The 14,519-nt window shown below is 42.3% G+C and overlaps 1 protein-coding gene across 2 annotated transcripts in view; it reads left to right on the forward strand.

Annotated features, from left to right (window-relative positions):
* Positions 1–14,519, forward strand: part of STON2 (stonin 2) — a 154,286-nt gene that overhangs the window by 46,228 nt on the left and 93,539 nt on the right. For both annotated transcript variants that reach the window (XM_012758290.3, XM_012758310.3), the window contains exon 4: positions 8,397–8,594. In XM_012758290.3, coding sequence (XP_012613744.2) covers positions 8,397–8,594 — 198 coding nt within the window. The remainder of the gene's footprint in view (positions 1–8,396; positions 8,595–14,519) is intronic.

A 14,519-nucleotide genomic window follows, 5' to 3' on the forward strand; every position in this document is an offset into this window, starting at 1 on the left:
GGGGGAAGAGGGGGAAAGGCAACACACATAACCTAAACATTTGTACTCCCATAATATGCTGAAATAAAAAAAAAAAAATAGGCAAGAAAACTAGGCTGACCTCTCATACATCCTGCCCTGTTCCTATTATCTGACAATTATCAGTTTGTGATTTCCCATTGTTGTACACAATGCACATACATACATTATACATACATGCACAGATGTATACACCATATACATAAACATAGATAATACACGTATACATGCATACATAACAGATACACACACATATATACACAGGAACACACAGTCATGTTTTTTTCTTGGGTGCTGCTTTAAAAAGCACTTAAAACTACCCTTTACATTGTTATATTTAAAGATACTAACATGCTATGGAAGGGTGGTGAAGCACTCTTAAAGATAACTTTTTCCAGTTATCTAAAAGGGAACTTAAAATGTTTTATTAAAACTCCAATATTCTCCTCTTCCAGAGACTGTACTAGCTCACCCAGAGAGGACTTGTGGCCTATCTCCCCCTCAATGTGGGAAACAAAACACAATAAACTACCCATGCATGCATCAATTAACTAGTTTATTCATGCAAAAAAAATGTAGGTGCTGGGAATACAACTATGAGAACACTGGACCCAATCCCTGCTCTCTCCAGGTTGCGATTACTGAACAGTTGGACAATCTGTTACTAGTGGAGCTTTCTGGGAGTGAACAAGAGCACCTCTGAACTGGTCCTGGGGACAGCTGTTTCATATTGCCAACTATGAAATAGCAGGGGAGCCATAGATAAAGAATGGAATTAGAATTATTTTGTATTCACAGATGGGCACATTTACAGCATTGGAAAAATCATAACAGCCCTGGTGATTAGACATCAAAGTATAAGACGTGACATCAAAACATATGTATTTAAAATTTTAATCTGTCCAGGATCCCAAAGGGCAAAAAAAAAAAGAAAAATATTATATTAATAATAGCCGTGTTAATTGTATTAGTTGACAACTTGTTAATTTATTATTCATTTAACTCCTGTTGCTTTGAGCCCCCACTGTATGCTGCTCTAGGCTGTGGATATAGCCGAGTGTTCCTGTCCCATGGAACACGTTCTGCTGTGGGGGGGAGGGGGATGGAGAATGTACCAGAATCACAACAGGGAAGTTGATACAGAGTAGGTGTGTTAGGTAATGTGGTAAAAGGGGAGGAGAGAAAAACGAGGCAAAAGAAGGGAATATGGTGAAGTGGGTGTAAAATTTTACAGAGGTCGGAGGGTGACATTTTGAGAGGTGATGGAACAGTGAAGACCGGAAGGAAACGAGGGCTCGAGGCTCGCAGAGATTGGGCAGGAGCCTTCCGAGTGGAAGGAGCAGCACGTGAAGAGCCCCTGTGGGATGACCCATGCTCATGGTGTGTGACTGGAGTGAATGCGGAGAGAAGAGAAGGAGGTGAGGCAGAAAGGTCATGGGGACTCAGACACATGTAGGTCCTTGGAGGACTTGGTGAGGATTTTGACTTTTATTATGGGTGAGATAGGAAGCCATTTGGGAGTTTTGCACAGAGACGTGATTCAGTTTGAGTTTAACAGGTGATTCTATTAAAACTGGGAAGTTGCCATAGTGTAGCAGTCCAGAGGGTGTGGCTGAGAATAGACTCAGAGAAGAGGACGAACATAGAAGCAGGGAGATCAGGTAAGAGGCCACTGCGCTGGTCCGGGTGAGAGAGGATTGTGGCCAGGCCCGGCACGGTAGCTTGGAGATGGTGGAAAGTCATTGGATTCCAGGTATATTTTGAAGGTAGGACTGTCAGAACTTGTGATGGACCAAATGTGAGAAGAATCAAGGATGGCTCCATGGCTTTGTTCTTTTTTGTTTGTTTGTTTTTTTTTTTTTTTTGAGACAGAGTCTCACTTTGTTGCCCAGGCTAGAGTGAGTGCCGTGGCGTCAGCATGGCTTTGTTCTGAGTGGCTGAAAGGATGAAGGAGCTAGTTTGGAGGGAATAACAGGAACTTAGTTTTGGACATGTATGTAAACTTAGAGATGTAAATGGAGAGTTCAAGTAGAGTTGGATGTAAGGATATGTCTGGAAACAGTAATCACTACCACTTAGCCCATTTCGAGTAGTTTTTTTGTGCCAAGCACTTTTCCAAGTGCTTTCTCGGTTTTAATCTAATCTCCTTATGAGCTTTGTACTCTTTAGCCTCATTTTACAGGTGAAAAAATGGGGGAATAGGCTGGGTGTGGTGGCTCATACCTGTAATCCCAGCATTTTGGGAGGGCAAGTCAGGAGTCGAGATGGGCCTGGGCTACATAGTGAGACCCTGTCTCTATAAAAAATTTAAAAATAGCTGGGTGTGGTGGCACATGCCTGTAGTCCCAGCTACTGCGGAGACTGAGGCAGGAGGATCTCTGGAGCCCTGGAGTTTGAGGTCGCAGTGCGCTATGACACCACTGCATTCTAACCTAGGCAGCACAGCAAGACTTTATCTCCAGACACACAAACAAAAAACAGAAAAGAAAAAATGGGGGAAGAGATGGAGTAAGTAACTTGCCCCAGGCTACAGGGGCAAGCCTGGATCCAGGCTGTGAACCAGTCTGTATCCAGAGTCCTTGCTCTTAACCTCATATAGGAAAGGAGGAGAGGCAGATTTTGATCTTTCTTTCACTTTTTTCCTTTCTGAGTGGATGTGGCTATGAAGTGCTGTGGTGGCAGCCACTGGTTGCCATCTGGTACAGCCATCAAAGGTCTGGCCCCTGGGAGAAGATTAGGCTCCAAGCTCAGTACTTTCTCTCTCATTTCAACTGAGCTTGTGGCCTGAGGACATTCAACTAGGAACTTGAATAAAATAACTCATCCAAGATTTCTAAGATGATAAATAAAAAAAGTGAGAACAGTTCAAGAGCTGCAGGAACTTTGCCTCCTAGCCATATTTTTCTTAGTTTCTGTTTTAAGGGAAACATCGGCATTTTATCTAACAAATGTAAAGAGCCAGTATGAAAATACAAATAAGTAAAATAGCTTTATTACTGAGTAATCTGTCTTTTTGGATATGCAGTTTTAATAAGTTTTATTAACTATTGAACAATACAAAGGAACATTTAAAAAATGTATGTTAAATTATGAAGAACAGCAGCAGTACAACCCATCACCCAGTTTAATGAAGAAAAACTTTGTCATCACCCAGAAGCTCCCCATGTTTTTCCTCTGGTCACATCCTCCTCCTTCATCCTCCCAAATTCCCACCTCCCTGAGTTTTGTGATAATAACTGCATTACTTTTCTTGACAGCGTTACTGCCTACACATGCATCAAGAATGATATGATCTAATTTAGCCTGGTTTTGAACTTTATATAAATGGAATAGCACTGCATTATTTTATGACTTGCTTCTTTAACACAACATTATTTGTGAGATTTGTCCATGTCATTATCTGTAGCTGTAGTTCCTTTAGTTTTTTCTTTTTTATTGCAGTATAACTCCATTATAGTAATATACCACAATTTATTTATCCATTCCATTATCGATGGACATTTGGGTTGTTTCTACTTATTGGCAGTTAACAACGTGCTTCCATGAGCATTCTGTTTTCCTGTGAGCATTTTTACCCTCTACCCTGGTGAACATGTGCCAGTGGTTCATTTGTATAAAAAAGTAAGAGAGGAATTGCCGTGCTGTAGGGTGTGTTCATCTTCAACTTGATCAGGTAACACACTTTAGCCATTTTCTAAAGTGGCTCCTTTTTTTAAATTATTTTATGTGATCAACGCAGGTAATAAAGTGGCTCCTGTTTCCTTTCCTATCAGCTGTTCATGAAAGGTACTGGTTCTCTACCTCACCCACACTGGGGATTGTCAGTATGTTTCTATTTTTGTCATTGGAGGTTGGAGAAGGAGAAGGGGGAAGAGTAATAGTGTCTCATGTGGTTTTAATTTGCATTTCCTAGATTACTAATGAGGTTGAGCATCTTTTTTTCTTTGATGCCATTTGGATTTTTTCTTTCATAAAATGCCTATTTAAGAATATTCCTGTTGGGTTTTCTGCCTTTTTCTTGCTGATTTTAGGAGTTACTAAGGTGGGTACAAGTGTGGCAGATACTATCTCCCACCCTGTGGATGGTCTTTTCATTCTTGTTATGATGACTTTTGGTGAAAAGAAGATATTTATTTTAATGGTAAGGAATTTGTTTAATTTTTTCTTTAATACTTAATGGTTTCTGTGTCTTGGTAAAGAAAATCTTTCTCTCCCCAAAAGTCATGCTGTTGAAAATGTGGTAATCAGTCTAATCATCATTCTTTTCTATAAAATTTGGGTAAGCTGTATTTTCTGTTTGCTGGCTCTTTGTCTTTGGTCTTAATATAGTATTGATGTCTACTTATGGATTTATTTTTAGTTATCCCATTTTTTTGTGTTATTTTTTGGGAGGCAGAGTCTCACTTTGTTGCCCAGGCAAGAGTGAGTGCCGTGGCGTCAGCATAGCTCACTGCAACCTCAAACTCCTGGGCTCAAATAATCCTCCTGCCTCAGCTTCCCGAGTAGCTGGGACTACAGGCATGCGCCACCATGCCCGGCTAATTTTTTTTTTTTTGAGACAGAGTCTCACTTTGTTGTCCAGGCTAGAGTGAGTGCCGTGGCGTCAGCCTAGCTCACAGCAACCTCAAACTCCTGGGCTCAAGCGATCCTCCTGCCTCAGCCTCCCGAGTAGCTAGGACTACAGGCATGTGCCACCATGCCCGGCTAATTTTTTTTTATATATATATCAGTTGGCCAATTAATTTCTTTCTATTTATAGTAGAGACGGGGTCTTGCTCTTGCTCAGGCTGGTTTTGAACTCCTGACCTTGAGCAATCCGCCCGCCTCGGCCTCCCAAGAGCTAGGATTACAGGCGTGAGCCACAGCGCCCGGCCCCGGCTAATTTTTTGTATATATATTTTTAGTTGGTCAATTAATTTCTTTCTATTTTTAGTAGAGACAGGGTCTCGCTCTTGCTCAGGATGTTTTCGAACTCCTGACCTTGAACAATCTCCCCGCCTCGGCCTCCCAGAGTAGTTATCCTGTTAGAGATGGAATTTCTAATCTGACAAGTAAAATCTTTCATAAATTCTAGTAAAATCTCAGCCAGCATTTTTTCTTTCTTTTTTGTTACTTTTATTTTTTTGCTTAGCCACAGCAGAACAGCATTTTTTCAAATATTGCCCCTCACCCATTTTCTCTCTCCTCTCCTTAGGAACTCAGCTGTGAGACCACCTCACTCTGTCCTCCTGTGTTTTCATCTCCCTTTCATATATTCATCTTTTTGTCTATGCTGTCCATTCAACTTTGTGTTTACAGTAGTATGTATTTTTTTCTTCTCTGGAAGTCCATTTATTAATAGTTCTTTTTCAATTCTATATGTTTCTTTTTTACATTTTTAATTTCTTATTTTCTTAAACATATTAAGCATAGTTATATTTTCTGCTTAATACTTCTAGTGTCTGAATTCTTTGCAGGTCTAATTCTGTCTATTATGCCCACACCTCCCCACACATACCACTTGCTGGCTCTTGTTCATGGTAACTTGATTTCTTAAAGTATTTTGTGATTTATTAATTTATGGGTTTTTTTTTTAAACCATGTGCTCATCAACTTAGGAACATTCTGTCTGAGAAGGCTGGTTTGAAGATATCTTTCTCCAGAAAGGATTAGTACTTGCTTTTTCTAGGTGCCTGAAGCCACTGCAAGCCTAGCAATACTTAACCAAAGTCTCAGGCTGGAGGGTTTTTAGACCACACAAGTAGTTTTAGCTGCCAGCCCCTATAAGAGACAATCTGTGGTTATTAATTCCCGGGGAGATGTATTTTTCCCTCTACTCTGCACCTAAGCCTAAGGCAGTTTTCTTTGCTATCTGTAGCTTGAGGGTAGGGGGCTATTCCTGATTCACTCTTTAAGCCTTTTGGGAATTCTTGATTTATGTATGTTCTATTTCCCATTTTGGCTTGGCCCTAGGTTCTTTCTCTCTGCCTTCTTCACAAGAGGTTTAAGAAATTCATACTTGGCTGGTCCGATGGTAGTGGGTTATCAGAACTTATTAACATTAGTCACTAAAGTTGATATTCAAACCCCATTGCTAAATTTGGCAAAAACAAAACAAAACAAAACAAAAAAAACTTCATATTCACAAAGTCTTTGTTTTAAATCCTCAGTGTGAAAATCAGGTTGTGGGCTCTGCTTACAGTTTCTGGGTTCCAGCTTTCACTTGGCTGCTGGTAATTCTTCACTTTCTCACTTATCTTGTGATAAATTTTAGATAATGTTATTACATTTGACCTAACATTTTAATTTTATTTCCACAGTAGTTCAAAGTATCTAATTCTCTTTACTGTAGGAAATGGCAGTCCTAGAATAATAGGCTTTTTTACAAGTTCAGCTTTGCATTTTATTTATTTATTTATTTATTTTTTTTTTGAGACAGAGTCTCACTTTTGTTGCCCTGGCTAGAGTGAGTGCCGTGGCATCGGCCTAGCTCACAGCAACCTCAAACTCCTGGGCTCAAGCGATCCTCCTGCCTCAGCCTCCCAAGTAGCTGGGACAACAGGCATGCACCACCGTGCCCGGCTAATTTTTTGTATATATACTTTTAGTTGGTCAATTAATTTCTTTCTATTTTTAGTAGGAGACGGAGTCTCGCTCAGGCTGGTTTCGAACTCCCGACCTCGAGCAATCCGCCCGCCTCGGCCTCCCAGAGTGCTAAGATTACAGGCGTGAGCCACCGCGCCCGGCTGCATTTTATTTTTGATTTTTTAATTTTAGTTTTATTTTTCTTCATTTTTAGTGCTTTAATTTTTTTTTTTTTGGTGTTTATGAGGAGGTTTTATAAGTACCAGTTCAGTTTTAACAGGCTATATTTAATATTTACTGTTTTAATATAGACTGTTATCGAATGATGTGTGGTACATCTGTTTACTTGACCAACAAATATTTAATAAGTGCCTACCTTGTGCCAGGCACTATTCCAGGACTGAGGATATAGAACTGAACAAAATAGACTAAAATCTCTGCCCCCCAAAGAGCTTAGATTCTTGTAGGGAGGACATGGATATGTAGTACATTGGACAGTGATAGTGTCAAGGAAAAATAAAGCAGACAAGAGGCCTTACATCTTTGGAGAGAATAGCTCAGCTCAGAAATACCTTGCAGAGAGGATGATATTTTTAAAGAAAAGAGGGTATGAGCTATCAGCTCTCCAGAACAAACAACTAAATGTTTTATAAATGCCTAAGAGAATAAGGAATGATAATTCCCTTTAGTTTTATATTTATACAGTGTCACTAATGTTGCTTTTTATTCTTTCTTCTCTCTTAAATCTCAGTTTTCTCTTGCCATGTCTTAACCTAACCCTGTAGTTTTGGTTCTCCAGCCAGAACTGACTATATCATCTTGGACAATTTTCTTATCCTCTCTGAGTCTGCTTCCCCTTGTGTAAAAAAAGTACTGCCTACCTCTCAGAATTGATAGATGAAGCAAGATAACATTTGTAAAAGTGCCTGAATGTCATGGATACTCAATAAAGGGTGATTTCTTTCTTCTTTTCATTCTTCCTTCCCTGTCCACACTCTTCTCAGCACTTGTTTTCAACACTTGTTGATAAATTTGCAATGGGGTGATTCTTATGCAGAACCATGGAGATAGCATGTTGTAGATAATTAACTAAAGACAAATTAGGAGAATTTGAGTGTTTGATTTTATTTTTAAAAAAACTACTATCTAAAGTGTTTTTTAAAGGATGATTTGATGCTCATGGCTAAGATAATAAAGTCAAATTGCATTTCCCCAATATTTTTTATTGTGTGGTGTGCAGTATAGCAGCCCTAGTAAATCCTCATTTGTATATATAACAGTCTGCAGAATCTACAGTTATAGTCAAACTCAGAGCAAGCAGAGGCATACTGCATGCATGTACATACGTAGTCGAGTTTCTACTATTCGTAACCCCAACTGGCTCTAATTTTGCAGTGTTCATTGGTGAGTTTTATTGAGAATGTTGGTGTGCCACTAACAATGGAGGAAATGTAAGGGTGAGGGTGAAACTGCAAGACTCATGTAGTTTGGGTTTGAATGAAGCTGAAATCTAAATTTAGAAATAAAATTAGACCCTAAAGTAACTCATATTCCTCTAATGAGATTTTCTTTGATTTGAAGGTCCTGAGACCTTAGTTTTCATACTGGTTTTGGTACTGACTCACCATGGGTTCTCAGTCCATTAGTTTTCCCTGTCTGCATCATGAATGATACTTCTTACACTGGACTTCCTTGCCTTGTATGGCTGCTGAGATTTCATAGGATCTGAGTGACATTAAAGTAAGACAAGCACTAAAGACAAACAAAGTACAACTATTTATATTGTGTGCTTCTGGGTTTTGGTCTGTCCCCAGCCCTACCCTTGACTATGCCCTGCTGGACGTGCCCTTCCTTCGACTCCCTAAGGAGATGCCCTCTGACCTCTGAGAGCAGCTGGACCACCCATTCTGAAGACACCAGCAGTCCTAGTTTTGGCCGTTCATACACAGACCTGCAGCTCATCAATGCTGAGGAGCAGACGAGTGGCCGGGCTTCTGGGGCTGACTCAACTGGTAAGATGGAGCCCCAAGCCAGAGGGCTTTGCAAATCACTTCTGGTGTTCTCGGGTCCTCCTTAAGGTCATCTTAAAATCCTTACAGCCAGCTTTGTTTGCAGAATGAGTACAGGTATAGTCATCTGGTCAAAAAGCTAGAATCCAAAGTAGTTTGGAATTGCACTGGGAAAAATGTATAAACACATTGGCTGATGGGTTGGCAGATTATTCATACTGGGAAACCATTTGACAGTGTATCTTAATGTGTTATTTTCTCACTGTTTGCTACAAATACCATTCCTTGTCAATTTATTTTCTCCTGGGATTACTGAACTATGTGTAATATGCACAAGGCTGAATCTTTCATCCTGCCACCCACACATCTTCCCTCTTCAGCAAGAAGGAGGTAGATTTAAGCAGAGAAAAAGTGAATGTTATGTGAAGCAGAATTTTGCAGTTGAGTGTTTATTCTGTTGTGCCTCAGTTTAGCAATGTAGCCATGTCCCATGGCTCATATATTAAACTTTCCAGTGGTCATAGGATGCAATGCTGGCTTTCTTTGCAGGTGGAATATGGATGGGTCTGTCAGCAACTACTGTATTATGGGCAAGGTTTGGGATGGCATTGGAAAAATGCTGTATGTTCTTGGCATTCTGGTTATTTGGCCCGAGAGATTGGTTTCCTTTGAAAGTGATAGAGTTACTGCTAGTTTCTCTGCAGATGAAATTATCCAGCATGTCAACACTATTTGTTTTTCCTTCTCAAAAATATTGTCTAGAAGTTTCTAGGTCATTTTTCAAATTTGGGTAATGTTTGCCCTCATGCTGTGTGCTGTTGGGTTCTGCAACAGGGATCTTTCTTGCAGACAAAAGGGTTCAGAAAGGATTTGGTTTGGTATTTCATAATATTGCAGAGGGATCCTAGTTTATTACACACTTGCTCTCTCTTCACAAGCCACAGTTCAATGCGGTGTTTTGTTTGTACAGACAGTCCTTCAATTCTGGTTAGTCTCTGTGTCTGATGATCCCGGTCAGTGGCTGAAATATGCCTGTACAACCCCATTTCCACTGTGGGGGCATCTCACGGATGGGAAGGCACCTTCAGCAGCTGAGCTGTTGGGAAGGGAGGCTGAGCTCATTTCCCCACTTCACCTCCCCTCACTCTCAGCCCTGTTTCCAGGCCTTCCTGTGGAGGAGGCACACATGGCTTGGGTGAGAGCGCCCAGACTCCAGAGTCAGAGTGCTCAGGTTCAAATCCTGGTCCTGCCATTTACCTGCTGTGTGACCTCAAGCAGGATCCTTACTATCTTTATGACCTCTGGAAAATGGGAATAATAACAGTGATTACCTCACCAAGCTGTTATCAGCTTCAACCAAGACAATTTATGTAGAACAAATTACCTGATGCCTGACACAGAATAAGTGATCATCAAGGATGAAACTGCTTCCCTTTTCTGCTGCAGGGTTCTTGTTGCTTCAGAGAAATGCAAAACGGGGTCCTCACTGAAGGAAAAGTCAGGATCTTGGGGCGTAAGCTGGTTTTTTTTACAGTGGCCATTCTACATCAAGTGATGAAAATCAGAGTCCTAGCCTGAACTGGACATTATTAATCTGTCTCCAAAGCTTATGATTATTTTTAGCATCTCCCTTTTCTTTCTTTCCTTTTTTTTTTTTTTTTGAGACAGAGTCTCACTCTGAGTGCCGTGGCATCAGCCTAGCTCACAGCAACCTCAAACTCCTGGGCTCAAGCAATCCTCCTGACTCAAGCCTCCCAAGTAGCTGGGATTATAGGCATGCACCACCATGCCCAGCTAATTTTTTCTATATATTTTTAGTTGGTCAGTTAATTTCTTTCTATTTTTAGTAGACACAGGGTCTCACTCTTGCTCAGGTTGGTCTCCAACTCCTGACCTTGAGCAATCTTCCCGCCTCGGCCTCCCAGAGAGCTAAGATTACAGGCGGGAGCCACCACGCCTGGCCTAGTGTCTCCCTTTTCTAAAGTCTTTCTAATAGTTCGCACCAAGAAAACTTCCTCCTCTGGTGTTTTGGTCAGGGTCCTGGCAGGAAGGTGATGGTGCCCTAAAAAGGGTTTATCTGGAGATGTTAATGAAGGGACAGAGGAAGCAAGAGCTTGAATCATAGAGGAGGGCCTGCCTAACAGATAGATGCTCTGGCTGTAGGAAGGACAGGTCCACTGCAGAGATTTGACCAAGCAGGGAGATAGAGGGGAATAAATACTCAGATCTTGTGCTGGTGTTTCCCTTGGCCGATCACAGCCAGCAGCCAAAGGGCATGAAGCCCCAGTGAGGCAGCCTACAGAGTGCAGCAGGTAGAGAGTGGATATGGGGTTGAAGGGGTGGAACAAACGGAGAATAACCAACAAACTTTGGTCCCCACCAGGAACTAAATGGCGCCTAGATCAGGCTTGCTCCAGACACTCAAATGTAAAACCAAGCCTGGAGTATGAGGAGGAATGTTCTCTCCTTTAACAGGAGGCGGTTTCCACAGCTAAAGGGAGGGTAGAGGCATGGCCTTTGGGTACCCATCCTCTTTTATAGGAGCAATAATCATAGCCAGCACTTACTGTGTGTCAGTACACGAGGCGTCTTATCTCGCGTGTGTCCTTAACAATAGTCCTGCAAGGCAGGTCTCATTCTCCCCATTTTCTAGCTGACATCAGGTCTCAGGAAGGTTAAGAAAAATATTTTAGGCTGGGCGCGGTGGCTCACGCCTGTAATCCTAGCACTCTGGGAGGCCAAGGTGGGAGGATCGCTTGAGCTCAGGAGTTTGAGACCAGCCTGAGCAAGAGTGAGACCCCGTCCCTACCAAAAGAAAAAATAGAAATTAACTGGACAACTAAAAATGCATAGAAAAAAATTAGCTGGGCATGGTGGCGCATGCCTGTAGTCCCAGCTACTCGGAAGGCTGAGGCAGGAGGATTGCATGAGCCCAGAAGTCTAAGGTTGCTGTGAGCTAGGCTGATGCCATGGCACTCTAGCCCAGCAACAAAGTGAGACTCTGTCTCAAAAAAAAAAAGAGAATACCACTGAGAAATGGACAACCTGGATTTTAATCAAAATTCCAAAGCCTTTTTCAGTGGTTTCCCAAACCTGGTGGTGCCCCCAAGTTACCATGGTAACCAGTTTGCTGTGTTACCCTCCAGACTGTCTTCTATACGGAGGATACATAAAAATATAATACATATATTGCATTAGGGGTTATTTTTAATATAAAAAGGACCAAGGGATTTAAAATAAGATATTTAGCAGGCAGAGCTTAAGGAGAGGATAAAGTTCATATTCCTTAACAGATATAAATGCCTAAAGATAATTGTTATATCCCCACAATATCATGTTATATAAGCAAGTTTGTGAACACACGCTACTTTGAAAAAAATCCTATTCTTTAGTAATCTGGCAAGGGCCCAGGTTGGCCCAGGTGCTAGAGAATGCTTCTATCTGCTTATAATGGAATAGTATTCATTTGCATCTCACCTCCATCCACCCCTCCAGGCCCCAAGGTGACAATCAGGAACCTCCAAGACCCTAGAAGATGAGAAGCAGTGAGGTGAGTCCTCAGCAGTTCTGCAGGGTCTGGATGCAGCCCCGAGCTATGGGAACCCCATGAGGCTCTTCCCGAACATCCCGAGCTGTGCAATCAGGGTGGAGTTCTGGCTTTGAAAAGCCTTGAACTTATCCAGAGTCCTAGGATAGAAAGAAGTGAAAGAAAAGCAAAGTTTAGGAGAATGACCAAGTGCTTTTAAACCTGTGGCACTTACCCCAGTAGTGGGGAATTTTAAAATACTTTCAGTTGAGCTATTGAGAGCTTTAAGAAAATCTGTCCACACTGGAAAGACCCTCAGCCAGGTGATGACCTCTCTTCACCTGGCACCAGGCCTGTGGCAGTGCCAGCCTCTAGGAAGCCCCACTTTGAGGCTGGATGGTTCTGTCGGGGTATACTGAATTCCTCTGTAGCCGTGGGGCAGATTCCCATTGTCTCTCTCTCCTCTGGGCAAGCCATCTTTCCAAAGCTTCCCTTTCTCATCTGTGAAATGGGGCTAAGAGTCCCTGCCCAGGCAGGATGACAGGGTGTATGTGAAGGTGTTTCATATAGTGCAAAGAGCAGTAGGAATAAGAAAACACCCTAATGTGATATCTCTTTGCCTCATTTCCCTTTGATATGGGAAATAAGGATCATTACTGCCTACTCCTTTATTACCCCCAAAAGGACTGTACGCATGTGGGATGAGATCTGAGAGGGGCTTTGCATTTCTCAGCCCGCAAGTGCTAAGTGAACACAGAGAGGTGCTATAGGAACTGCCTTGGGGAGACTTTTGTCATCGATTCCTCACCGCCCCCCCCCCATACCCTTTAGCATTGTGGAGGCGGGTAGAGGATGAAGAGCTCCTCGTTGGGGAGCCGGGCTCTCCCTCCCAGCGCAGTGTGAGGGTAATGGACCAGGCAGGCGTTCTGTGATTCACCTCCCACATGGAGAGGGCCTGTGGTGCCCCCGGCCCAGCCTGTTTACCTTGGCCCTGTTGCTTGGTAGTGGACTGCAAGGAGCCCAGCCGCAGCCCCTTCCCTGTCATCTGCGGTGGGAGTTCTGCAGGGATTTGGCAGCCGCCTGGGGCAGTCCGATTCCCAGCATAATCATGGAGGGAAAGACTCTGTGATCAGCCTACACTTTCTTCTCATTTTCTCACCAAGGGGATAATTAGGAGGAAGGAAAACAAATCTCCTCACCTTGGTTAAATCACAGGGTGTGGAGCAGAGCTAGAGAATAGTGGTGATGTTTGCTCTGGGGTTCAGCTTTTACCCTCCCTCTCTGCAGGGTCCCCTTTGCCTAGATGAGCCGGGCACATCCTGTTGTCTTCACCAGAGTAGCTCTGAAATGCCACCGGGTGTACATGGGTTGATGAGTAGTAATAGGGTCGAGGGAATAAAAACAAGCCTTCTGCCTTTGAAGTCCGTTTCAACTAGGGAAGAGAAAACACATAAATGTTTGCAGTAGGACAAGCTGCTGTTAACTAGTGGGCTTCGGTTTTGGTTTTCTTTCACATACAAGAAAGGTGCAGATTAGAGTGTGGCATTAGAACCATTCCAACACTTGCAAAAATGTTGGAAACCAGAGAAACCAGAAAGAAGTATTTTGACGAACTTGCTGGATTAGTTAGCTTCCTAACGTTAGCCCTACTTTGTCTCATGCTCTGCTAAACCTCTTTTTCTTTCTTTCTTTCTTTTTTTTTTAATTCTAGTTTCTGTGGACCCAAGAATACCTTTTGCTAAACATGTATTTACATACAAAGAAGTATTTAAACCCTCATGGGCTTTAAAACAAATTTAGACCAAATGTTCTTGATTCATTTGCATTTAACTGATCTTAGTGGAATTTGGCCAGAGCAGTAGGATATCCCTAGAGATTTTGCACTCATTTTTTCTCAGAAACAAGTGTTTGTGCCAATATGGATTGGGAACATCAGTTTTTGTGACAGTAACTTTTTAGATGCTCAGAAAGGTTCTCTTGGGTTTATTTTTTTATTATCTCATTTAATCTCCACAATCTTAAAAGTAGATGTTATTATCCCATTTTATAGATGCAGAAACGATGGCTAGGCCGGGCTCACGCCTGTAATCCTAGCTCTCTGGGAGGCCGAGGCGGGCGGATTGCTCGAGGTCAGGAGTTCAAAACCAGCCTGAGCAAGAGCGAGACCCTGTCTCTACTATAAATAGAAAGAAATTAATTGGCCAACTAATATATATAGAAAAAATTAGCCGGGCATGGTGGCGCATGCCTGTAGTCACAGCCACTTGGGAGGCTGAGGCAGAAGGATTGCTTGAGCCCAGGAGTTTGAGGTTGCTGTGAGCTAGGCTGATGCCACGGCACTCATTCTAGCCTAGGCAACAAAGCGAGACTCTGTCTCAAAAAAAAAGAAACGATGGCTAAAG

This window comes from Microcebus murinus, chromosome 6, assembly GCF_040939455.1.
Source record: "Microcebus murinus isolate Inina chromosome 6, M.murinus_Inina_mat1.0, whole genome shotgun sequence".
In the NCBI taxonomy this organism is placed as follows: domain Eukaryota; kingdom Metazoa; phylum Chordata; class Mammalia; order Primates; family Cheirogaleidae; genus Microcebus; species Microcebus murinus.